We start from the raw sequence: 27857 nt of genomic DNA, 5'->3' as shown, positions 1-27857 counted from the left end.
GGCCCATTCCCCACTCCCCTTTTTATTGGGCTACCACAATGGGGGAGAATGGCCATGAGTCCTGCTGTGAGTTGGCTGCAGGCTGCTTTACATATGAAATGGAATGACACGTTAGTGACCGGCAAGACACAAGGAAGCCATATGCTTCAGCTTGCAACCTACTTGTGCATGGAAAGGGCAGCTTCATAACAAAAGTGCAGTTATTATGCTTGTAGTTTATGCCCGGAGGCGGCAGCCCATTTGTACTGAACCAGTATTACTAGGAAACGGGATCGATTATCTGGAATAACTGGGATATAGGGTTGCCTGTGGTTCCCATAATATGGAGCACCATGCCTAAAATAGTACCTAACACTACTACCCAATCCGGTCCCTGGCATTCCCTTCCTCATTAAAGTATGTAGCAGAAATGTGGGGAATCTCTTGATCAATGAGCAGCAGTTATTTATTGTTCGGTCTTTTGAATTTCCAGATAAGACCACCTATCCATATTGTATATAGCGAGTATCAGTTCAGGCCGTATTGGCTGCCTCCATGGGGTAAGTTTTAGGCAATGGATCAGTAACATTAAAATGGCTGATAGTGTCAACCAGAAGCACATCCAAGGTGTTCTCTCTAAACAAGAACTACTCTGAATAAAAGATTATTCTTGGTGCTCACCGTTCCATCAGTTTCAACAATACTGGGTCATTACTACCGTGAGGTTGAGTTGAGGGCTTAGGAGCTAGGCAAAGGTTTATCCACTTGCCAAACCCTCTCAGTTTCCACAATACAAAGACCCACAGGATAGGGGTAGAGAACTAACACAAAAACAATTCCAGAATGAGATTAAGGGTGGGAATGCAGTGCCTTCCCCAGATGGATTCTGGGAAATGTAATGAAAGAGGAGTACCAAACATCCCCTCTACGTCATACAGTTTGGGGGACACTGCTTGTATCTGGGCTATGCAAAGCTGCCCCTAGGGGAAGCTACACTCATGGCTGAATTCAAAACGGAGCCTAAAGCTAGCATACTTAGATGTGAATATATGAAAAAGGTAAAACATGGTTAACATGTGGACATAGTACCAAAAGGCTGCCAGACACAGAGTTTTTGTGCCATGCTACCAAAGAAACAATCCTGGATCTGGTTAATTGTGCAGAGATTCGGTCTATATTCGGCAGTCCGGCACCTGCATAAATCTGCTGAATTCTGACACATGCATTGAGGGATACTGGGCCAGCCACTTTCCTGCCTCCTTGAGAGCCAGCAAATGTAAGTCCTGGAAGTCCTGTCTAGGTACATTTTTAGCACTCAAACCAAATCTAGAAAAAAAAAAACCCTGACGTTCCTGTTCAGTAGAAAGATTTCTTCAAAGATGGAATGACTATCCCCTGGTGAAGGTGAAAATGGGCCACCACCTTAGGCTGAACAGATGGAAATGAATGATACTGTGGCATACTATGGGGGTGGAAATCTCTCTGCTGACATTCCTGGAGTCTAGAAGAGATACATATCCTTACTAGCGGCGCAGAGCACACTCCCGCCGGGGGGCGTAACAGCTGCCCATATACTATAGCGGCAGAGGGCTAGATGTTTCAGGATAAAATAAATGAAAAATAAGCCACAATGGAGCTGCCTGATCCTACTCTCTCCTTGGGCACTGCACTGATACCAAGGTAGGGGTGGAGGCGTTATGAAGAAATTAACCCTTTAAATGCTCATTTCCTGCAATCCTAATTCAACCCCATATTAGTACTAGTCCACCCACCATACAGACAAAAATTATTTTCACTCTATTACTAAAAGAAACAACTTCTATATAAGAACGCACATTAAAAAGCTTCTTACAGTACTGCATTGTATTGTATACAATCTGTAGGTCATTCTTTTGGGATGTTACACACTAGATGGAATCACAATGCACATTTTATATTGTGTACCATGGAACTGGTAACCATATAAGCTAGATATACCTTTCATAGTAACGTTGACGCCCGACGCCAGAAAAAGTCCTCCGAAGCGGTTGTTAAATATCTGATTACCTTCAAGGGTCGCAGTTGCATGATTTGTGATTTCAATACCTTCAAACAAATAACAGATTTCATGAGAAACTCGTATATGACATCATTAGTACTGGAACAAAAAACAACCAGAAATCCATGGTTATGCCACAACAAACACCAACCTGCAGCAAATCCATCGAATATCCTATTCTTCCGTAAGACGGGGTGACTGTTGGTGCTGATTAGCACGCCGGCCTGAGCATTCCTGAAGATGTCGTTCTCTTCAAGTAACCCTGTCAAAGAAACACACGTGTATTTCACTATGTGTAGGTTATAAGCATGCCAAAAAGTGGCAAAGGTATTATGGGGGCTGGTTACTACAATACATTGGGCGGTATTCAATTGTTATATTCGCATCGATCTCCCATCTAAAGTGATGGGAGATCGCAAAGTGATATTCAATTGATCTTTTTATCACATCTATTGCACTCATAAAGGTCTGGTTTAGCCACGTAATGCGGTTGGGGGTGGACAATTGAATACCACCCACTAAGTTCAATATAGAGTAGTAAATAAATAAATCACTATGCAAAATGGCAATCAAATCATGATGGGCATCTGTAAACAGCTGCAAGCATTTCTAATGGTAATTTCCCACATTATGACTACAAAGATGCGAGGCAGCGATGCTAACCACTGTGCCAGCAGTCTAGACTGCTATTGCTTATACAAGATAGACACACAACTGTTTCGGGGATAAGCTCTAGCAGATGTAATTGATCTACAGCTCTGTAGAAGAAATAACTACGCTCCTGCCTTCTCTATGCCAGTAAGGAAGATATAGAGAAATAAGAAAAAGCCTTCAGTTGTGTAGTGTATCTTCATTTTTGGAATGAACATTCCTCAAGTGAATAGAGTAAAAGACATAGGACAGGAGACCAAACCTCTAAGGTCAGTTTTGTAGAGGTGCGAAAGGGGCTTATTTATGCAGTTGGAGCAGATAAGGTGGTGTTGGCACTAATACCATTATCACCTTCCCACTGCCTAAAACAGGACCTAACCCTTTGGGTTATACGTATTATGACTGCTGTGCAGAAATGTTTAGAAACCATGTCCTGTAAGTCACTTTTTCTTGCTTTGTTCATACTATTTCTGCTGCAGACCCCTTGTACTGCCATATAAAGTATGATGGGCCTGACTCAGCTGTATGATATTGCACAGCTGCAAGGAAGCGGCTGTGCAATACTGTACACCTAATATACAAATACAGGAGGATGCCTCCTGACTGTTTCTGTGAGCCGCTGGTGCGGATGTCCATCAGTCATCTGAGCAGCCTTCAGGTTACTCAGGATGGTAGCCGGGGTCAGTAAATCGCTGACCTCGCCGCCCCCACACGCCCTCAGTCTGTCAATCAGGCTGGGCCTCAGGGGACACTGCGTGCGAGGACGTAGGACCCATACTGCACACGCGCAGAGTTCCCACCATCAGACTAGTACACTAACCATCGGGTTAAGGTACAAGTCTGAATTAGGCCCAAAAATAACTGATTCTAAAACATTTAGGATAAGGAATCTGTTACACGGACGGCTAATCTTTTAAAAAAAAAATACCTGCAAACAAAAATAAGCAATAGACTTCTCTGTGATGTACTAAAAGCCAGAATTATTAATAGTTGCTTGTACACTAAAGTGAATTGCATACAGCTAATTTGTGCCATTTACCACAAACACAATGGGGGGGGGATTCAAATCTTATCTAAAGTGACGGGAAATAACGGGCATTTGAACATCGCCCCTCTTATCGCGCTGATTGCATCCATTATAGGAGCGTATTCAATTGTAGTCGAAAACTGCCATCTTGTCGGAAAGACGGTGGTTTCCGACTTTTTTGGTTAGGGGGATCTTGATCCGAGGCACCAACATGCTATAAGCTTTGACTGTTCCCAAGATGCTCAGCGCCGCCTCTATAACCCCGCCTCCATGCACAGGAGCTCAGTTTTGTTAACCAGTCCAATGCAGTACCAGGTAAAAGACGACAACAGTTAGTAGCCACAGACACCACATTCTCACGACAGGAGAAGGTATCAGCGGCTAATGCCATACCAACCCAAAGAAGCCAAGTGCGTCAGGGTGGGCGCCCTGTGGAATCCAGTGTACCTTGCAGAAAGATTTAACAACGGTAAATTCTTACCATAAATCTCCTTTTCTACAGCAGGGTACACTGGTATTCCACAGGGAATAACATCGGGGATGTCCTAAAGCAGTTCCTTATGGGAGGGGAAGCACTGCATCGGGCACAGGAACCCGGCGTTTAAAGGAAGCATCCTGGGAGGCGGCTGTATCGAAGGCATAGAACCTTATGAACGTGTTCACTGAGGACCACGTTGTTCAAGGGTCGCACTACGGCGGGCCGCCCAAGAAGGTCCAACAGACAGAGTAGAATGGGCTTTGATGGTAGCAGGAGATGGAAGGCCAGCCTGTACATAAGCATGTGCAATCACCATTCTAATCCATCTGGCCAAGGTCTGCTTGTTAGCAAACCAGCCACGTTTGTGAAAACCAAACAGTACAAAGAGAGAATCAGACTACCTAACGGAGGCTGTCCTCTTCACATAGATACGGAGAGCCTGTACCACATCCAAAGACTGCTCTTTGGAGGATAAATCCGTAGATACAAAGGCCGGAACCACAATCTCTTGGTTAAGGTGGAAAGAAGACACCACCTTAGGTAGATAACAAGGGCGCGTTCGAAGAACCGCTCGGTATCGGTGAAAAATCAGATAGGGGGACCTACAGACAAGGCACCCAAATCTGATACCCGTCTAGCAGAGGCAATAGCCAGCAAAAACAAGACCTTGATGGGAAGCCACTTAAGGTCCGCAGATTCAAGAGGTTCAAACGTAGACTCTTGCAAATTCTTCAGAACCACCGATAAATCCCAAGGAGCCACAGGTAGGACATAGGGAGGCTGAATCCGTAAAACACCCTGAGTGAATGTATGAACATCAGGCAGAATCGCAATTGTCCTCTGAAACCATACCGACAAGACAGAAATACGAACCTTGAGGGAGGCCAGCCGAAGGCCCAAGTCCAGGCCCTGTTGTAGAAAGGCCAAACGTTTGGCCGTACTAAACTTGTAAACGTCATGATTGTTAGACGCGCACCAAGCAAAGTAAGCATTCCTATGGTAAATCCGAGCAGAAGCCGGCTTATGGGCCTTCAACATAGTGTGAATGACCGCCTCAGAAACTCCTTTGGTCCTCAGTACGGAAGCTTCAAGAGCCACGCCGTCAAAGTCAGTCGGGACAAATCCTGGTAAACACAAGGGCACTGATCGAGGAGGTCTGGTCGTTGCGGAAGTAGAAAAGGACGCTCTAGCGAGAGACCCTGTAAGTCTGAGAACCACTGCCATCTGGGCCACGCTGGAGCTATTAGAAGAAGGATTTCTCCTTCTTGCTTGAACTTCCTCACTACTCTGGGCAGGAGTGACACCGGAGGGAACACGTACGGCATCCGAAAGTTCCATGGAATTGCCACTGCGTCCACGAACTCCGCTTGAGGAACCCTTGATCTTGCTCCGAAGACCGGAACCTTGTGATTGTGTCGAGACGCCATCAGGTCTACATCTGGTAGGCCCCACTTGTCCACTAGGAGTTGAAATACTTCTGGATGAAGGCTCCACTCTCCGACGTGTACGTCCTGACGACTGAGGAAGTCCGCATCCCAGTTGAGGACCTCCGGAATGAACACTGCCGATATGGCTGGCAGATGGCGTTCTGCCCATTGAAGAATCTTTGACACTTCCAACATTGCCATGCGGCTTCGACTGCCGCGTTGATGATTTATGTACGCCACCGTGGTGGCGTTGTCTGACTGTACTTGAACAGGCCTGTTCAGTACCAGATGCCGGGCAAGTTTCAGAGCATTGAACACTGCCCGCAGTTCCAGAATGTTTATCGGGAGGGAGACTCCTCCCTGGTCCACCGGCCCTGGAGCGTTGCTCCAACACCGCGCCCCAACCCCTCAGACTCGCATCCGTCGTCAGAAAGACCCAGTTGGAGATCCAGAAGGGACTACCCCTGCTCAATCGTTGATCCTGCAGCCACCAGCTCAGTGACAGACAGACCTCCGGAGATCATTTGAGACCTGATCCGGTGAGGCAGAACTTAGCAAGAATCAGTTTCTGCAGAGGGCGGGAATGAAATGGAGCATCCACCATGTCGAAAGCAGACACCATGAGGCCTAGTACTTGCATCGCCGAGTGCATCGACACACGCGGACAAGAGAGGAAGCTTCAGGGCTTTCTCCTGTGACAAAAACAACCTCTAGTTGTGTGTGTCCAACAACGCTCCCAGATGCACCATGCCCTGGGCAGGGACCAGGGATGATTTCTTCCAGTTGATGAGCCACCCGTGGGCTTGCAGAAACTGGACAGTCAGATCCAAATGACGGAGGAGAACTTCTGGGGAATTGGCCAGGATCAGCAGGTCGTCTAGATACGGCAGGATCCTGATGCCCCGACGGCGGAGTGAAGCCGTCATAACTGCCATGACCTTGGTGAAAATTTGCGGAGCCTTGGTCAGACCAAACAGTAAGGCCCGGAATTGGTAATGGAGATTGACAATAGCAAACCGCAGGTATTGCTGATGTGACATAGCAATAGGGATATGCAGGTAAGCATCCTGTATATCCAGGGTTCCTGGATCCATATCCATATAGTCCCTGGTTCCAAAGCCAGGACAATAGAACGAAGGGTCTCCATACGAAACTTGGAGACTCTCACAAACTTTTTTCAAAGATTTCAGGTTGAGAATGGGCCAGGAGGAACCATTCGGTTTGGGGACTAGGAACAGCGTTGAATAGTACCCCCTGCCCCTCTGAGCCAGAGGCACCGGCACTACCACTCCGGTGTCCAGGAGGGATTGTACCACTAAACGGAGAGTTGTTGCCTTCACCTGATCCGAAGGGATGTCCGTCAGGCAACAGCGAGGAGGGGGACGTGTCTTGAAGGATATAGCATATCCGTGACGACTTCCCGTACCCAAGCGTCTAAAGTGGTCTACAACCATACCTGGGTGAACTGTAGAAGTCTGCCTCCCACCCTGGGATCCCCCAGGGGGAGGCCCGTCCCGTCATGCCGCAGGCTTGTCAGATTTGGAAGCCGGCTGACGGGCAGCCCAGGTACGTTTAGGCTTGGGCTTAGTGGTTTTGGAAGTGCGAGACTGTTTCGGGTACGTCTGACTCTTTGCTTTACCCGGAGGGCGAAAGGAACGAAAGGAAGTGCTCTTAGCCTTTGGGGCCGAAGGAGTAGTACTAGGTAGACATGCAGTCTTAGACGCCAAGTCAGCGTCAATCTTGTTGAGATCCTCACCAAAGAGGATGTTTCCTTTAAATGGGAGCACCTCCAGGGTTTTCTTAGAGTCCAAGTCCACCGACCAGGACCGTAACCAGAGAATATGGCGAGCCAAAATGGATGTCGTAGCAGCTTTGGCCGCCAGAACACCTGCATCTGAAGCTGCTTCTTTAATGTAATGAGATGCCGTGACAATACAAGAGAAACATAGGGGGTCATTCTGAGTTGATCGCTAGCTGCATTCGTTCGCTGTGCAGCGATGAGGCCAAAAAACTGCACTTCTGCACATGCGGCGCAAAGCGCACGCGCGACATACTATTACAACGGCAGATGTAGGTTTACACAGGGTCTAGCGAAGCATTTCAGTCGCACTGCTGACCGCAGAGTGATTGACATGAAGTGGGCGTGTCTGGGTGTCAACTGACCGTTTTCAGAGAGTGTTCTTAAAAACGCAGGCGTGCCAGGAAAAACGCAGGCGTGGCTGGGCGAACGCAGGGCGTTTGTGACGTCAAAACAGGAACTGAATGGTCTGAAGTGATCGCTAGCGATGAGTAGGTTTAGAGCTGCACAAAAAAACTTTGCCGCCGCTCTGCGATCCTTTCGTTCGCACTTCTGCTACGTTAAAATACACTCCCAGTGGGAGGCAGCATAGCGTTTGCACGACTGCTAAAAACAGCTAGTGAGCGATCAACTCGGAATGACCCCCATTGTCAGGCATGTTCAGAAAAATTGGACGGAAATTCAGCCTCTATTTCCTGAGCAATAGCTACTGCAGCCCAAGTAGCCGCAAAGGTGGGCCTATGCGCAGCCCCTGCAAGGGTATAGATAGCTTTTAAGCAGCCCTCCACACGCTTATCCGTCGGCTCCTTGAGAGAAGTGATGGTAGTGACAGGCAGAGCATATGACACCACCAGCCGAGCGATTTGCGAATCCACCGGCGGTGGCGTTTCCCAATTTTTACTAAATTCTGCCGCAAGGGGATAGCGGGATAGCATCTTCTTGTGCGGGGTGCATTTCTTTCCTGGGTTCTCCCAGTATTCCTGACGTATGTCGACCAAGTGGTCAGAATGAGGTAAAACCAATTTAGTAACCTTCTGACGTTTGAACCGGTCCAGTTTCTTAGATGTAGTAGCAGGCTCAGGATCATCATCAATCTGAAGATTGAGCCTGATAGCCTCTAATAGATCAGGAACATCCACCTGTGAAACAGATTCCCCATCAGAAACGTCATGATCAGAGTCTGTGGGTTCAGTATACACGCCATCTTCATCGGAAGAGGTATCCGGAACATGCGTGAATTGAGAGGAAGTAACAGCCCGCTTAGAGAACTTCTTCGGATTAGTCTTACGCGGGCGAGGGTCAGGAATACGTTTATCCAAAGAGTTATTCAAGTGCTGTAACTGAGTGGACAGAGCATCTGTCCATGGCGGATTAACCGCAGGGACCATATACGGCTGATTAGGCACAGTAGGTCCCATAGGGGGCGCAAGTCTAGTTACCAGCGTAGTCAGTAAATTAGAAAAAGCAGACCAAGGCGGGCCTTGATCTACCCCCGTTGTTACAAACTGACTGGGGGGTACAGAACCCCCAGAACCTGAACCCTCTGCAGCCATGTTATCCTCATATGCATCTGGGACATCATAACCGCGCATGGCGGAATCAGCCCCAGACCCATCGCCCTCTGTAGCTGACATGATATGAAAGCGTAAACCACGGGCGACAGTACAATATCAGCAGATATAATACCTAACACAAACCCCCTGAGCAGTGTGACAGCACAAACAGAGGATTTCTGAGGTAAAATATGACTGAAAAACAGAGAAAAAAACAAAATACGTATATCCTGTGAAATACCTATATTATCTAATAACCTTGACGCACAGAGCCCCCTCAGGTTACAGAATATAGGGGGTAATTCCAAGTTGATCGCAGCAGGAAATTTTTTAGCAGTTGGGCAAAACCATGTGCACTGCAGGGGAGGCAGATATAACATGTGCAGAGAGAGTTAGATTTGGGTGGGGTGTGTCCATACTGAAATCTAAATTGCAGTGTAAAAATAAAGCAGCCAGTATTTACCCTGCACAGAAACAAAATAACCCACCCAAATCTAACTCTCTCTGCATATGTTATATCTTCCTCCCCTGCAGTGCACATGGTTTTGCCCAACTGCTAAAAAATGTCCTGCTGCAATCAACTTGGAATTACCCCCATAGGGATAGCAGTAGGAGTGAGATACACGGAGTGGAGATCACCCAGCAGCTATATGCCCACACACAGTCACATGTACAATGCAGGAATTATGATAAACAATAAAACTGCACTGGACTAGCAATACTATTATTGAGTAAAGCTATGTAAGTAAAAATAAGATTTTACTTACCGATAAATCTATTTCTCGTAGTCCGTAGTGGATGCTGGGGACTCCGTCAGGACCATGGGGAATAGCGGCTCCGCAGGAGACAGGGCACAAAAGTAAAAGCTTTAGGATCAGGTGGTGTGCACTGGCTCCTCCCCCTATGACCCTCCTCCAAGCCTCAGGATACTGTGCCCGGACGAGCGTACACAATAAGGAAGGATTTTGAATCCCGGGTAAGACTCATACCAGCCACACCAATCACACTGTACAACCTGTGATCTGAACCCAGTTAACAGCATGATAACAGCGGAGCCTCCGAAAAGATGGCTCACAACAATAATAACCCGATTTTTGTAACAATAACTATGTACAAGTATTGCAGACAATCCGCACTTGGGATGGGCGCCCAGCATCCACTACGGAATACGAGAAATAGATTTATCGGTAAGTAAAATCTTATTTTCTCTGACGTCCTAGTGGATGCTGGGGACTCCGTCAGGACCATGGGGATTATACCAAAGCTCCCAAACGGGCGGGAGAGTGCGGATGACTCTGCAGCACCGAATGAGAGAACTCCAGGTCCTCTTTAGCCAGGGTATCAAATTTGTAGAATTTTACAAACGTGTTCTCCTTCGACCACGTAGCTGCTCGGCAGAGTTGTAATGCCGAGACCCCTCGGGCAGCCGCCCAGGATGAGCCCACCTTCCTTGTGGAATGGGCCTTGACAGATTTAGGCTGTGGCAGGCCTGCCACAGAATGTGCAAGTTGAAATGTGCTACAAATCCAACGAGCAATCGTCTGCTTAGAAGCAAGAGCACCCAGTTTGTTGGGTGCATACAGGATAACAGCGAGTCAGTTTTCCTGACTCCAGCCGTCCTGGAAACCTATATTTTCAGGGCCCTGACAACATCTAGCAACTTGGAGTCCTCCAAGTCCCTAGTAGCCGCAGGTACCACAATAAGCTGGTTCAGGTGAAACGCTGACACCACCTTAGGAAGAAACTGGAGACGAGTCCGCAGCTCTGCCCTGTCCGAATGGACAATCAGATATGGCTTTTGTGAGACAAAGCCGCCAATTCTGACACTCGCCTGGCCGAGGCCAGGGCCAACAGCATGGTCACTTTTCATGTGAGATATTTCAAATCCACAGATTTGAGCGGTTTAAAATGTGATTTGAGGAATCCCAGAACTACGTTGAGATCCCACAGTGCCACTGGAGGCACAAAAAGGGGGTTGTATATGCAATACTCCCTTGACAAACTTCTGGACTTCAGGAACTGAAGCCAATTCTTTCTGGAAGAAAATTGACAGGGCCGAAATTTGAACCTTAATGGACCCCAATTTGAGGCCCATAGACACTCCTGTTTGCAGGAAATGCAGGAATCGACCGAGTTGAAATTTCTTCGTGGGGCCTTCCTGGCCTCACACCACGCAACATATTTTCACCACATGTGGTGATAATGTTTTGCGGTCACCTCCTTCCTGGTTTTGACCAGGGTAGGAATGACCTCTTCCGGAATGCCTTTTTCCCTTAGGATCTGGCGTTCCACCGCCATGCCGTCAACGCAGCCGCGGTAAGTCTTGGAACAGACCTGGTACTTGCTGAAGCAAGTCCCTTCTTAGCGGCAGAGGCCATGAGTCCTCTGTGAGCATTTCTTGAAGTTCCGGGTGCCACGTCCTTCCTGGCCAATCCGGAGCCACGAGTATAGTTCTTACTCCTCTACGTCTTATAATTCTCAGTACCTTGGTTATGAGAAGCAGAGGAGGGAACACATACACCGACTGGTACACCCACGGTGTTACCAGAACGTCCACAGATATTGCTTGAGGGTCTCTTGACCTGGCGCAATACCTGTCCCGTTTTTTGTTCAGGCGGGACGCCATCATGTCCACCTTTGGTCTTTCCCAACGGTTCACAATCATGTGGAATACTTCCCGATGAAGTCCCCACTCTCCCGGGTGGAGGTCGTGCCTGCTGAGGAAGTCTGCTTCCCAGTTGTCCACTCCCGGAATGAACACTGCTGACAGTGCTATCACATGATTTTTCGCCCAGCGAAGAATCCTTGCAGTTTCTGCCATTGCCCTCCTGCTTCTTGTGCCGCCCTGTCTGTTTACGTGGGCGACTGCCGTGATGTTGTCCCACTGGATCAATACCGGCTGACCTTGAAGCAGAGGTCTTGCTAAGCTTAGAACATTGTAAATTGCCCTTAGCTCCAGTATATTTATGTGGAGAGAAGTCTCCAGACTTGATCACACTCCCTGGAAATTTTTTCCCTGTGTGACTGCTCCCCAGCCTCTCAGGCTGGCATCCGTGGTCACCAGGACCCAGTCCTGAATGCCGAATCTGCGGCCCTTTAGTAGATGAGCACTCTGCAGCTACCGCAGAAGAAACACCCTTGTCCTTGGAGACAGGGTTATCCGCTGATGCATCTGAAGATGCGATCCGGACCATTTTTCCAGCAGATCCCACTGAAAAGTTCTTGCGTGAAATCTACCGAATGGAATCGCTTCGTAAGAAGCCACCATTTTTCCCAGGACCCTTGTGCAATGATGCACTGACACTTTTCCTGGTTTTAGGAGGTTCCTGACTAGCTCGGATAACTCCCTGGCTTTCTTCTCCGGGAGAAACACCTTTTTCTGGACTGTGTCCAGAATCATCCCTAGGAACAGCAGACGTGTCGTCGGAAACAGCTGCGGTTTTGGAATATTTAGAATCCACCCATGCTGTCGTAGAACTACTTGAGATAGTGCTACTCCGACCTCCAATTGTTCTCTGGACCTTGCCCCTATCAGGAGATCGTCCATTTTCTTTGAAGAAGTATCATCATTTCGGCCATTACCTTGGTAAGGACCCGGGGTGCCGTGGACAATCCAACCGGCAGCGTCTGAAACTGATAGTGACAGTTCTGTACCACGAACCTGAGGTACCCTTGGTGAGAAGGGCAAATTGGGACATGGAGGTAAGCATCCCTGATGTCCCGGGACACCATATAGTCCCCTTCTTCCTGGTTCGCTATCACTGCTCTGAGTGACTCCATCTTGATTTGAACCTTTGTATGTAAGTGTTCAACTATTTCAGATTTAGAATAGGTCTCACCGAGCCGTCTGGCTTCAGTACCACAATATAGTGTGGAATAATACCCCTTTCCTTGTTGTAGGAGGGGTACTTTGATTATCACCTGCTGGGAATACAGCTTGTGAATTGTTTCCACTACTGCCTCCCTGTCGGAGGGAGACGTTGGTAAAGCAGACTTCAGGAACCTGCGAGGGGGAGACGTCTCGAATTTCCAATCTGTACCCCTGGGATACTACTTGTAGGATCCAGGGGTCCACTTGCGAGTGAGCCCACTGCGTGCTGAAACTCTTGAGACGACCCCCCCCACCGCACCTGAGTCCGCTTGTACGGCCCCAGCGTCATGCTGAGGACTTGGCAGAAGCGGTGGAGGGCTTCTGTTTCTGGGAATGGGCTGCCTGCTGCAGTCTTCTTCCCTTTCCTCTATCCCATGGCAGATATGACTGGCCTTTTGCCCGCTTGCCCTTATGGGGACAAAAGGACTGAGGCTGAAAAGACGTTGTCTTTTTCTCCTTTATACGGCAATACTTCCATGTGCCGTTTGGAATCTGCATCACCTGACCACTGTCGTGTCCATAAACAACTTCTGGCAGATATGGACATCGCACTTACTCTTGATGCCAGAGTGCAAATATCCCTCTGTGCATCTCGCATATATAGAAATGCATCCTTTAAATGCTCTATAGTCAATAAAATACTGTCCCTGTCAAGGGTATCAATATTTTCAGTCAGGGAATCCGACCAAGCCACCCCAGCGCTGCACATCCAGGCTGAGGCGATCGCTGGTCGCAGTATAACACCAGTATGTGTGTATATACTTTTTAGGATATTTTCCAGCCTCCTATCAGCTGGCTCCTTGAGGGCGGCCCTATCTGGAGACGGTACCGCCACTTGTTTTGATAAGCGTGTGAGCGCCTTATCCACCCTAAGGGGTGTTTCCCAACGCGCCCTAACTTCTGGCGGGAAAGGGTATACCGCCAATAATTTTCTATCGGGGGAAACCCACGCATCATCACACACTTCATTTAATTTATCTGATTCAGGAAAAACTACAGGTAGTTTTTTCACACTCCACATAATACCCTTTTTTGTGGTACTTGTAGTATCAGAAATATGTAACACCTCCTTCATTGCCCTTAACAAGTAACGTGTGGCCCTAAAGGAAAATACGTTTGTTTCTTCACCGTCGACACTGGAGTCAGTGTCCGTGTCTGTGTCGACCGACTGAGGTAAAAGGACGTTTTAACGCCCCTGACGGTGTTTGAGACGCCTGGACAGGTACTAATTGGTTTGCCGGCCGTCTCATGTCGTCAACCGACCTTGCAGCGTGTTGACATTATCACGTAATTCCTTAAATAAGCCATCCATTCCGGTGTCGACTCCCTAGAGAGTGACATCACCATTACAGGCAATTGCTCCGCCTCCTCACCAACATCGTCCTCATACATGTCGACACACACGTACCGACACACAGCACACACACAGGGAATGCTCTGATAGAGGACAGGACCCCACTAGCCCTTTGGGGAGACAGAGGGAGAGTTTGCCAGCACACACCAAAAACGCTATAATTATACAGGGACAACCTTTATATAAGTGTTTTTCCCTTATAGCATTTTAATATATATAGTCATATCGCCAAATAAGTGCCCCCCCTCTCTGTTTTAACCCTGTTTCTGTAGTGCAGTGCAGGGGAGAGCCTGGTAGCCTTCCCACCAGCATTTCTGTGAGGGAAAATGGCGCTGTGTGCTGAGGAGAATAGGCCCCGCCCCCTTTTCGGCGGGCTTCTTCTCCCGTTTTTCTGAGACCTGGCAGGGGTTAAATACATCCATATAGCCCCCAGGGGCTATATGTGATGTATTTTTAGCCAGAATAAGGTACTATCATTGCTGCCCAGGGCGCCCCCCCCAGCGCCCTGCACCCTCAGTGACCGCTGCTATGAAGTGTGCTGACAACAATGGCGCACAGCTGCAGTGCTGTGCGCTACCTTATGAAGACTGAAAAGTCTTCTGCCGCCGGTTTCTGGACCTCTTCACTTTTCGGCATCTGCAAGCGGGTCGGCGGCGCGGCTCCGGGACGAACCCCAGGGTGAGACCTGTGTTCCGACTCCCTCTGGAGCTAATGGTGTCCAGTAGCTTAAGAAGCCAATCCATCCTGCACGCAGGTGAGTTCACTTCTCTCCCCTAAGTCCCTCGATGCAGTGAGCCTGTTGCCAGCAGGACTCACTGAAAATAAAAAACCTAACAAAACTTTTACTCTAAGCAGCTCTTTAGGAGAGCCACCTAGATTGCACCCTTCTCGGCCGGGCACAAAAATCTAACTGAGGCTTGGAGGAGGGTCATAGGGGGAGGAGCCAGTGCACACCACCTGATCCTAAAGCTTTTACTTTTGTGCCCTGTCTCCTGCGGAGCCGCTATTCCCCATGGTCCTGACGGAGTCCCCAGCATCCACTAGGACGTCAGAGAAAATAAGATTTTACTCACCGGTAAATCTATTTCTCGTAGTCCGTAGTGGATGCTGGGAACTCCGTAAGGACCATGGGGAATAGCGGGCTCCGAAGGAGGCTGGGCACTCTAGAAAGATTTATGACTACCTGGTGTGCACTGGCTCCTCCCACTATGACCCTCCTCCAAGCCTCAGTTAGGACACTGTGCCCGGACGAGCTGACATAATAAGGAAGGATTTTGAATCCCGGGTAAGACTCATACCAGCCACACCAATCACACCGTACAACTCGTGATACTATATCCAGTTTGACAGTATGAAAACAACTGAGCCTCTCAACAGATGGCTCAACAATAACCCTTTAGTTAGCAATAACTATTTACAAGTATTGCAGACAATCCGCACTTGGGATGGGCGCCCAGCATCCACTACGGACTACGAGAAATAGATTTACCGGTGAGTAAAATCTTATTTTCTCTGACGTCCTAGTGGATGCTGGGAACTCCGTAAGGACCATGGGGATTATACCAAAGCTCCCAAACGGGCGGGAGAGTGCGGATGACTCTGCAGCACCGAATGAGAGAACTCAAGGTCCTCCTCAGCCAGGGTATCAAATTTGTAGAATTTTGCAAACGTGTTTGCCCCTGACCAAGTAACAGCTCGGCAAAGTTGTAAAGCCGAGACCCCTCGGGCAGCCGCCCAAGATGAGCCCACCTTCCCTGTGGAATGGGCTTTCACTGATTTAGGATGCGGCAGTCCAGCCGCAGAATGCGCCTGCTGAATCGTGTCACAGATCCAGCGAGCGATAGTCTGCTTAGAAGCAGGAGCACCCAGCCTGTTGGGTGCATACAGGATAAATAGCGAGTCAATTTTCCTGACTCTAGCCGTCCTGGAAACATAATTTTTCAAGGCCCTGACTACGTCCAGTAACTTGGAATCCTCCAAGTCCCTAGCAGCCGCAGGCACCACAATAGGTTGGTTCAAGTGAAAAACTGATACCACCTTAAGGAGAAACTGGGGACGAGTCCTCAATTCTGCCCTATCCATATGGAAAATCAGATAAGGACTTTTATATGACAAAGCCGCCAATTCTGATACACGCCCTGCCGAAACCAAGGCCAATAACATGACCACTTTCAACGTGAGATATTTTAGATCCACGGTTTTTAGTGGTCCAAACCAATGTGATTTTAAGAAACTCAACACCACGTTGAGATCCCAAGGTGCCACTGGAGGCACAACTGGGGGCTGAATATGCAGCACTCCTTTTACAATGTCTGAACTTCAGGTACTGAAGCTAATTTTTTCTGGAAGAAAATCGACAGAGCCGAGATCTGTATCTTAATGGAGCCTAATTTTAGGCCCATAGACACTCCTGCTTGTAGGAAATGCAGAAATCGACCTAGTTGAAATTCCTCTGTTGGGGCCTTTTTTGGCCTCACACCAAGCAACATATTTCCGCCATATGCGGTGATAATGTTTTGCAGTAACATCTTTCCTGGCTTGAATCAGCGTAGGAATGACTTCCTCCGGAATGCCCTTTTCCTTTAGGATCCGGCGTTCAACCGCCATGCCATCAAAACGTAGCCGCGGTAAGTCTTGGAACAGACAGGGCCCCTGCTGCAGCAGGTCCTGTCTGAGCGGCAGAGGCCATGGGTCCTCTGATATATAGTTTCTTGAAGTTCTGGGTACCAGGCTCTTCTTGGCCAATCCGGAACCACGAGTATCGTTCTTACTCCTCGCCTTCTTATTATTCTCAGTACCTTTGGTATGAGAGGCAGAGGGGGGAACACATAAACCGACTGGTACACCCACGGTGTTACCAGAGCGTCCACAGCTATCGCCTGAAGGTCCCTTGACCTGGCGCAATATCTTTTATAGCTTTTTGTTGAGGCGGGACGCCTTCATGTCCACCTGTGGCCTTTCCCAATGGTGTACAATCCTTTGGAAGACTTCTGGATGAAGTCCCCACACTCTCGGGTGGAAGTCGTGTCTGCTGAGAAGATCTGCTTCCCAGTTGTCCACCCCGGGAATGAACACTGCTGACAGTGCTAACACATGATTTTCCGCCCATCGGAGAATCCTTGTGGCTTCTGCCATCGCCATCCTGCTTCTTGTGCCGCCCTGTTGGTTTACATGGGCGACTGCCGTGATGTTGCCTGATTGGATCAGGACCGGCTGGTTTTGAAGCAGAGGCCTTGCCTGACTCAGGGCATTGTAAATGGCCCTCTGTTCCAGAATATTTATGTAGGGAAGTCACCTGACTTGACCAAAGTCCCTGGAAGGTTCTTCCCTGTGTGACTGCCCCCCAGCCTCAAAGGCTGGCATCCATGGTCACTAGGACCTAGTCCTGTATGTCGAACCTGCGGCCCCTCTTGAAGATGGGCACTCTGCAGCCACTACAGTAGAGATACCCTGGTCCTTGGAGACAGGGTTATCAGCCTAATGCATCTGAAGATGCGACCCGGACCACTTGTCTAACAGGTCCCCCTGAAAAGTTCTTGCATGGAACCTGCCGAATGGGATTGCTTCGTAGGAAGCTATCATTTTTCCCAGGACTCGCGTGCAATGATGCACCGATAACTGTTTTGGCTTCAGGAGGTCTCTGACTAGAGATGACAGCTCCTTGGCTTTCTCCTCCTGGAGAAACACTTATTTCTGGTCTGTGTCCAGAACCATCCCCAGGAACAGTAGACGTGTCGTAGGAACCAGCTGTGACTCTGGACTGTTTAGAATCCAACCGTGCTGTTGTAGCACTTTCCAAAATAGTGCTACCCCGACTAGCAACTGCTCCTTGGACCTCGCCTTTATAAGGAGATTGTCCAAGTACGGGATAATTAAAAACTCCCCTTTTCGAAGGAGTATCATCATTCCGGCCATTACCATGGTAACACCCTCGGTGCCATGTACAGTCCAAACGGCAGAGTCTGGACTTGGTAATGGTAATCCTGTACCACAATCTGAGGTACTCCTGGCGAGGATAGTAAATAGGGACATGCAGGTAAGCATCCTTGATGTCCCGGGATACCATGTAATCCCCCTCGTCCAGGCTTGCAATAACCGCCCTGAGCGATTCCATCTTGAACTTGAATTTTTTATGTATGTGTTCAAGGATTTTAAATATAAAAAAGGGTCACACCGAACCATGCGGTTTCGGTACCCCAAACCGTGTGGAATAGTAACCCCGTCCTTGTTGGAGTAGGGGCACCTTAAGTATTACCTGCTGGGAATACAGCTTATTAATTGCCTCTAGCACAGCCTCCCTGCCTGAGGGAGTTGTCGGCAAGGCATATTTGAGGAAACGGCGGGGGGAAGACATATCGAATTCCAGCTTGTACCCCTGAAATACTACTTGAATGAAACAGGGATCCACCTGTGAGCGAGCCCACTGATCGCTGAAATTTTTGAGACGGCCCCCCACCGTACCTGGCTACACCTGTGGAGCCCCCGCGTCATGCTGTGGACTCAGAGGAAGCGAGAGAAGAATTATGATTCTGGGAACAGGCTGACTGGTGCAGCTTTTTCCCTCTTCCCTTGTCTCTGTACAGAAAGGAAGCGCCTTTGACCCGCTTGCTTTTCTGAAGCCGAAAGGACTGTACCTGATAATACAGTGCTTTCTTAGTCTGTGAGGAAAATTGAGGTAAAAATATTTCTTCCCAGCTGTTGCTGCGGATACGAGGTCCCAGAGACCATCCCCAAATAATTCCTCACCCTTATAAGGCAGAATCTCTATGCGCCTTTTAAGGTCAGCATCACCTGTCCAGTGACAGGTCTCTAATACCCTCCTGACAGAATGGACATTACATTCATTTTGGATGCCAGCCGGCAAAATATCCCTCTGTGCATCCCTCATATATAAGACGACGTCTTTAATATGTGCTCATGTTAGCAAACTAGTATGTTTGACAGGGTTACCGACCACGCTGCAGCAGCACGCTCTGCAGGTTTCAGTCTAGTACCTGAGTGTGTAAATACAGACTTCAGGATAGCCTCCTGCTTTTTATCAACAGGTACCTTCAAAGTGGCCGTTCCTAAAACGGCAGTGCCAAACCTATTTTGACAACCGTGTGAGCGCCTTATCCACCCTAGGGGATATCTCCCAGCGTAACTTATCCTCTGGCGGGAAAAGGTACGCCATCAGTAACTTTTTAGAAATTACCAGTTTCTTATCAGGGGGAACCCACGCTTTTCACACACTTCATTCATTCATCTGATGGGGGAACAAAACACTGCCTGCTTTTTCTCCCCAAACATAAAAACCCATTTTTAGAGGTTAATGTCAGAAATGTGTAACACATTTTTTATTGCCGGGATCAAGTCACGGATGTTCCTAGTGGATTGTGTATATGTCTCAACCTTGTCAACACTGGAGTCAGACTCCGTGTCGACATCTGTGTCTGCCATCTGAATGAGCGGGCGTTTTTGAGCCCCTGATGGCCTTTGAGACGCCTGGGCAGGCACGGGCTGAGAAGCCGGCTGTCCCACAGCTGTTACGTCATCCACCCTTTTATGTAAGGAGTTGACACTGTCGGTTAATACCTTTTACCTAACCATCCACTCTGGTGTCGGCCCCACAGGGGGCGACATCACATTTATCAGCATCTGCTCCGTCACTATATAAGCCTCCTCCTCAAACATGTCGACACAGCAGTACCGACACACCGCACACACACAGGGAATGCTCTGACTGAGGACAGGACCCACAAAGCCCTTTGGGGAGACAGAGAGAGAGTATGCCAGCACACACCAGAGCGCTATATAATGTGGGGATTAACACTATAACTGAGTGAATTTTCCCCCATAGCTGCTTGTATATACAATATTGCGCCTAAATTTAGTGCCCCCCCTCTCTTTTTAACCCTTTGAGCCTGAAAACTACAGGGGAGAGCCTGGGGAGCTTTCTTCCAGTTGCACTGTGAAGAGAAAATGGCGCCAGTGTGTCTGAGGGAGATAGCTCCGCCCCTTTTCCGCGGCCTATTCTCCCGCTTTTTTCTGGATTCTGGCAGGGGTATTTACCACATATATAGCCTCTGGGGCTATATATTGTGGTATTTTTGCCAGCCAAGGTGTTTTTATTGCTGCTCAGGGCGCCCCCCCCCCAAGCGCCCTGCACCCTCAGTGACCGGAGTGTGAAGTGTGCATGAGGAGCAATGGCGCACAGCTGCAGTGCTGTGCGCTACCTTGGTGAAGACTGATGTCTTCTGCCGCCGATTTTCCGGACCTCTTCTTGCTTCTGGCTCTGTAAGGGGGACGGCGGCGCGGCTCCGGGACCGAACACCAAGGACTGGGCCTGCGGTCGATCCCTCTGGAGCTAATGGTGTCCAGTAGCCTAAGAAGCCCAATCCGGCTGCAAGCAGGCGAGTTCGCTTCTTCTCCCCTTAGTCCCTCGCTGCAGTGAGCCTGTTGCCAGCAGGTCTCACTGAAAATAAAAAACCTAATTCTATACTTTCTTTCTAGAGGCTCAGGAGAGCCCCTAGTGTGCATCCAACCTCGGCCGGGCACAAGATCTAACTGAGGCTTGGAGGAGGGTCATAGTGGGAGGAGCCAGTGCACACCAGGTAGTCATAAATCTTTCTAGAGTGCCCAGCCTCCTTCGGAGCCCGCTATTCCCCATGGTCCTTACGGAGTTCCCAGCATCCACTAGGACGTCAGAGAAAACTGGATGAATATCACAGGGTACTTGTACTAAATAACCCTGAAGTATGCACTTGTTCTTAACTAACACTGTCTAAACGACATGTAGAATACTTAAGTGTCCTGTAAATGCACAGCGCTGATGATGCAGGCGGCTTTACAGAGGAGGCATCACCCAGCAGTCCCAGAATCAGCGCAGCTGTGTGTAATGGCGCCAAAACGCTGACAGGGAGCGAGGGAGACAGAGAGATGCAGCTCCAGGGTGGGAACATTTACTCTAAATGGCAATCAGGGGCTGGGTGAGGGGCTACAGGTCAAAGCCTTATCCCCCTTCTGGACTTCACCACCGGGTACTGGGGGCTTAATAAAATGGTTTTAGGAGATAAAACTGACCTGTGCCCATGCCCTGGTGGTCTAGTGGGGTCCATGTACTGCCAGTGTCCACGCCAGTGCGCGCAGCCCGCCTCCTAATGGCCACGGCAGATCGGGATTTCCAGCGGGTCCTGCCTGGGGGACCCTCTTATCTCCTCCCTGAGTGCGGCCACGCGATCCCGGAGAACTTCGGTTAGTGTGTGCGCCCTGAGTGAAGAACCGGAGCATCCGCTGTAAGTACCCAGCAACCAGGGACGCAGGAGTATACAGCGCCGCTGGGGGAGGTGATGGAGCTGCTGCTGCAGCCCTTGAAGCCTTCTATCTTCTTTAAAATAGCTCTTCTTAGAGCTGCTGGAGCAGCCATGCCTGTTAGCTGCCTGTTGGTGCCTCGGATTAAGATTCCACTCTAGACACCCCCCCCAATGTTATTCTCTGTGGAATACCAGTGTACACCGCTGCAGAAAAACCTGTTTCTCTCTTTACGCGCATTTCAGCTCGCTACACCGGGGGTAGTGAGTTTAAATCAGGCATGTCCAAACTGCGGCCCTACAGCTGTTGTGAAACTACACATCCCAGTTGCCCTGACACAGCTTTAGCATTCTCTGACAGCAAAACTGTCAGGGCATGCTGGGATGTGTAGTATCACAACAGCTGGAGGGCCGCAGTTTGGGCATGCCGGGCTTAAATGAACATGTCACGCCCGTCTGCAGTAACATTAGAATACTGCCGGCGGGGAGCGATCGTGGCCGGAAGGGGGGAGAGAACATTTAAATCCGAGACTCAATGTATATGATATATTAAGAGATGCCCCTGAGAGCTCAGACACTGCCAGCTTGGCATCCGTACACCGGCTGGATGTCACAGCTTAAGTGGTTACTAGACAAACATTCTACACTAGTAACTATAATGTAGCTACACGTCTCCAGCTAACACTTACTGATTACAAAATAAGGGCAGTATCTGCCATAGGTGGTCATTCCGAGTTGATCGCTAGCTGCATTCGTTCGCTGTGCAGCGATGAGGCAAAAAAAACGGCACTTATGCGCAGGCGGCGCAATGTGCACGCGCAACGTACTTTTGCAACAAACGATGTAGTTAAACACAGGGTCTAGCGAAGCTTTTCAGTCGCACTGCTGGCCGCAGAGTGATTGACATGAAGTGGGCGTTTCTGGGTGTCAACTGACTGTTTTCAGGGAGTGTTCGAAAAAACGCAGGCGTGCCAGGAAAAACGCAGGTGTGGCTGGGTGAACGCAGGGCGTGTTTGTGACGTCAAAACAGGAACTGAACAGTCTGCAGTCATCGCAAGCGCTGAGTAGGTCTGAAGCTACTCTGAAACTGCACAAAAATAATTTACCACCACTCTGCGAACCTTTTCTTCGCACTTCTGCTAAAATACACTCCCAGTGGGAGGCGGCACAGCGTTTGCACGGCTGCTAAAAACGGCTAGCGACCGAACAACTCGGAATGACCCCCATAGACAGGTACGTGTGTGCGACAGGTAAAACACTTTACCTCGGCCTCCATTAAATATACAGATTCCTCCATCTCGCCCATCATGGATTTTGTTTCTTCTTAATGTTGGGTTGCTGTCTGTTTTAATCCAAACGCCAGCCATTGCGTTGTCAAAAATCTCATTGTCTTCAATGAAGCCAAGCCCTGCGGGAAGAGGAACAAAGTGATGCGGTTTATAAATATACAGCAATCCTTATACACAAACATAGTTTTAATGAAAACACAAAAAAACCTTACCAGAATTATACACAAGTATTCCTCCATTCTGACCTCCCCAGATTTTGTTGCGTCTAATCTTAGGGTTGCTTCCCGTTCTAGAGAACCGGTAAAATAAACTCAGTATACAAGTAGCTAAGACATGCGTGACTGCCGAAAACACAGAAACGTGATTGAGAAGAGTTTACATTTAGCTGTACATAAAATTGAGTCTTTAGATCAGGAGTGGGGAACCTTTGGCCCTTCAACTGTTGTTGAACTGCACATACCAGCATACCTTGCTACAGTTTTGCTATTTGGCCATGCTAAAACTGTTGCAGGGCATGCTGGGATGTGTAATTCAACAACAGCTAAAGGGCCGCAGATTCTCCACTCCTGCTTTAGATATTCACAAACAAGAGCTGCAGGTCACCCCCACCTATGGTCTGAACCCCAAATAGGGAAAGGGGTGTGTGGGGGGAGTGCCACATCAAAACAGAACAAGCAACTCAAGTACAATGTTCTTTTACATATATTTTACAAAATGTAGACGGTTTTACAAGATATTATATAGGGCGGCAGGGAACGGGCCTTCATGCTACTAGGGCAGCATCGACTCTTACAGTGGGCAGTTTTCTAAATGAAAAATTCTACATTTTAAACCCAAGTCTTACCTTATTTGTACCCCAGAATACATGTGGTTATAGATGTCATTGTCTTCCAGCACACCATGGCCGTTGTCATAGAAGTATACTCCAACCTATGAAACAATTTGTATATTATTGTGAAGGCTCACCTGGTGACAATGCGTGTACTTGGAATGAAATCTATTAAAAATACTTTGTAAAAACAAGTGCTTTATACACACACATTAAGTCCCCTGAGTAAGTTGTATTGATTCTAATGATGGCAAGGTGAAATGCGTTGGGTGAGAACATACTGGTTTTGTAGCCAGAGGTGAATGGGAAGAAGGACTAGCTCAGCTGGCCAGGGCTTCTCTTAGATGTGGACTATGTTCAGAATAGCAGCTTTTATTTACTGTGCTGTATATGTGAAATATATCTTTAATAGATGTATGGCGTATACATACTATACCAGGGGTATTCAACATGCAGCCCTCCGCTGCTGTGGAACTACACGTCCCAGTATACCATGTCACGGGTTAAGCATGCCCCACTTGCAAAACAGTGGCACAGCATGCTGGTATGTGTAGTTCCACAGCAGCTGGAGGTTTGCATGTTGTATATTCCTGTACTACACTATGATTTCCATGATCCTGTATCTTTGTGTGAATTGTAGATATCTTTATTGGCCTTTGGTTCCTATAAGCACATGTTCTTGATCTAATGATACAGGGGCCACAAAGATCACAATTGGATCACTCATTACAGCGGTGTATGAAGGAAACTATTGCACTAGGAGGCATGTCTTTTGCTTTCTAGAGTACACTTTGTTGCAGCAAGACTACAGAAGTTGGGCTGCAGCTCGGAACACGGAGGCGTTGTGCACATTTGCTAATATGGGCACATCTGACAGACCACAAACACCATGGTTTATTTTATGGTGAGCAGTGTGCTTGTGTGTATACCAGCGGTTCTCAACTCAGCCTTCAAGCACTCCCAACAGGTCATGTCTTCATGATTTCTGTCTGTGCGATCTCACACGTGCAAGACATGACCTGCTGGCGGTACTTGATTACTGTTGAGAACCCCTGGTTACACTGGTGCTAGGCGATGGCAGTGTCACTTTTCTTGTGATATGGTGGTTCTATTTTTAAACAGACCAACTAACATATATGTATACTGTTCATTTATTGGTGCTTTCATAATACTATGTTGTGCCCGCCCTATGCATTTTGATTTGCCTTATAGAAAGGGTTTGTAGTTTTTACAGTTACATAAGTTAGTTAAGAGTGGGCTCTGTCATCTATATATGTATGCCATCTGTCATCTACTGTATATGCAAACCGTCCTGAGCTCCATCTAGTTTACTCACTGAGAGCAGAGTCAAGGCTCTGGATCCAAGGTCCTGTAAGAGACAAAGGTCACTGCCCTCTATCCTTAAAGGCTTGCTGAAATGGCTTTGAAAAGATAGTCTAAATAAGAGATCATAGTGATCCCTTTTGAGATCTTAGTAAGGTCGGCCTTATTTCCCAAAACACTTGGTGACCTAACCCAGTGATTACCACCCCTGGGGTACAAGGGATTGCCCAGAGAGGGCACTAAAGGCAAGGAGACGCTGAAAGGCTTCCATGCAATTGGACTGGAGACTTGAATGCAGCCCTTGTACTGGTATTAAGGACCAGATTTATCAAGCCTCAGGGAGTGATAAATTGCACGATGATTAAGTACCAGCCAATTAGCTCCCAACTTCCATGTCACATGCTGTGTTTGAAAAATGAGTTAGGAGCGGGTTGGCTGGTACTTAATCACCGTGCAATTTATCACTGTCTAAGGCTTGATAAATCTGGGCCAGAGTGTGAAATATTGTGGGGGGCAGAAAGACTGTGAGGCAAAGTGTGGAGCGCAAGTAAGACCAGAGATGGAGAAGTGAAATAAATGGTAGGCTGTGAGGGGGAGAGCTGGGAAGGAGCAGTGCTAGAGAGTGGGACAGAGAAGCAATTTTGAGAGGCAAGTACAGGGAATCTGGATAAATAGAGTGGTGAAATTGAGAAGAGCAGATAAGTACTACTGGTATATTGGAGCACCAGGGGTGCCAAGTAACAGAATACTCTTCTCCTGCACGGATTGCGACCTGGTAAGGGGTACTGTTTATGTAATGGCCATGATGTTTTGTTAGCACTAGAATAAATTCATGAGACAAAGGGGACGGACCCAGAGAAGTTTGGGAATCCCTACCATAAGCAGACCAAATGGGAGAATCACCAACTGAAATGGAGATTCTTCGAACTAAAAATGTCATCATGCAATGGAAACTTTCGGAGATTGGAAGAAGATATGCTACATGGATGATTATTGACCTCTAGGTCACTGAATACTGATCTCAGAGACTCTATCCTAAACCTGACCACCTGAAGATTGGAGTTCAAGGTTTTTAGGTTCAAGATGGGTTTAGGCAATAGATTATAAAACCCATAAGTTCCTGAAAAGGAGTAGGGACAGGCTCTATGCTACAAGTAGTAGTCTCTGTCAATAATAAGTAATAAATAAAAGAAAAGAACAGGATATAAATGCAGCTTAAGCAGAACCTGTCCACTCAAATGGGCACAAATAAAAACTGAAGAGGGGTTGGCGAGGGAATGAACTTCAGCTATCAAAACAAAAGAATTAACCTTTTAAGCATCTAACAACTGCACCTTCTGCGTAAACCCATGTAAGCAGTGTTCCATGCAGGCTGAGGAAAATGAATTACCCAAGGAGATGCCTCATATATGGCATTCTATTTAACTGCTCTACAAGAGCTTAGATTGTGGATTTAATGCGACAGCTAATTATATCACTGTAGGACAGGGGTCAGGGAACTTTTTTACCTTTTACCCCAAAAATAAGAATTTACTTACCGATAATTCTATTTCTCATAGTCCGTAGTGGATGCTGGGGACCTCGTAAGGACCATGGGGAATAGCGGCTCCGCAGGAGACTGGGCACATCTAAAGAAAGCTTTAGGACTATCTGGTGTGCACTGGCTCCTCCCCCTATGACCCTCCTCCAAGCCTCAGTTAGGATACTGTGCCCGGACGAGCGTACACAATAAGGAAGGATTTTGAATCCCGGGTAAGACTCATACCAGCCACACCAATCACACCGTACAACTTGTGATCTGAACCCAGTTAACAGCATGATAACAGAGGAGCCTCTAGAAAAGATGGCTCACTACAGCAATAACCCGATTTTTTGGTAACAATAACTATGTACCAGTATTGCAGACAATCCGCACTTGGGATGGGCGCCCAGCATCCACTACGGACTATGAGAAATAGAATTATCGGTAAGTAAATTCTTATTTTCTCTAACGTCCTAAGTGGATGCTGGGGACTCCGTAAGGAACATGGGGATTATACCAAAGCTCCCAAACGGGCGGGAGAGTGCGGATGACTCTGCAGCACCAAATGAGAGAACTCCAGGTCCTCCTCAGCCAGGATATCAATTTTGTAGAATTTTACAAACGTATTTGCTCCTGACCAAGTAGCTGCTCGGCAAAGTTGTAAAGCCGAGACCCCTCGGGCAGCCGCCCAAGATGAGCCCACCTTCCTTGTGGAGTGGGCATTTACAGATTTTTGGCTGTGGCAGGCCTGCCACAGAATGTGCAAGCTGAATTGTACTACAAATCCAACGAGCAATAGTCTGCTTAGAAGCAGGAGCACCCAGCTTGTTGGGTGCATACAGGATAAACAGCGAGTCAGATTTCCTGACTCCAGCCGTCCTGGAAACATATATTTTCAGGGCCCTGACAACGTCTAGCAACTTGGAGTCCTCCAAGTCCCTAGTAGCCGCAGGCACCACAAATAGGTTGGTTCAGGTGAACGCTGAAACCACCTTAGGGAGAAAACTGAGGACGAGTCCTCAATTCCGCCCTGTCCGAATGGAAAATCAGATAAGGGCTTTTTCAGGATAAAGCCGCCAATTCTGACACGCGCCTGGCCCAGGCCAGGGCCAACAGCATGACCACTTTCCATGTGAGATATTTTAACTCCACAGATTTAAGTGGTTCAAACCAATGTGACTTTTGGAACCCAAAACTACATTGAGATCCCAAAGTGCCACTGGAGGCACAAAAGGAGGCTGTATATGCAGTACCCCTTTTACAAACGTCTGAACTTCAGGGACTGAAGCTAGTTCTTTTTGGAAGAAAATTGACAGGGCCGAAATTTGAACCTTAATGGACCCCAATTTCAGGCCCATAGACACTCCTGTTTGCAGGAAATGTAGGAATCGACCCAGTTGAATTTCCTCCGTCGGGCCTTACTGGCCTC

General features: G+C 48.1%; 1 protein-coding gene across 2 annotated transcripts in view; it reads right to left on the bottom strand.

Moving 5' to 3' along the window:
• The window catches only part of FBXO11 (F-box protein 11), a 215184-nt gene that overhangs the window by 7093 nt on the left and 180234 nt on the right, over positions 1-27857 (bottom strand). For both annotated transcript variants that reach the window (XM_063918698.1, XM_063918699.1), the window contains exons 16-20: positions 23599-23684; positions 22967-23043; positions 22730-22873; positions 2169-2279; positions 1957-2064 (exon numbers count right to left, since the gene is read on the bottom strand). In XM_063918698.1, the coding sequence (XP_063774768.1) occupies positions 1957-2064; positions 2169-2279; positions 22730-22873; positions 22967-23043; positions 23599-23684 (526 nt within the window). The remainder of the gene's footprint in view (positions 1-1956; positions 2065-2168; positions 2280-22729; positions 22874-22966; positions 23044-23598; positions 23685-27857) is intronic.

The sequence above is a fragment of the Pseudophryne corroboree genome, chromosome 4 (assembly GCF_028390025.1).
Source record: "Pseudophryne corroboree isolate aPseCor3 chromosome 4, aPseCor3.hap2, whole genome shotgun sequence".
Lineage (NCBI taxonomy): Eukaryota > Metazoa > Chordata > Amphibia > Anura > Myobatrachidae > Pseudophryne > Pseudophryne corroboree.
The sequence above is the reverse complement of the archived record's forward strand: the minus strand, read 5'-3'. Positions and strand labels throughout refer to the sequence as shown.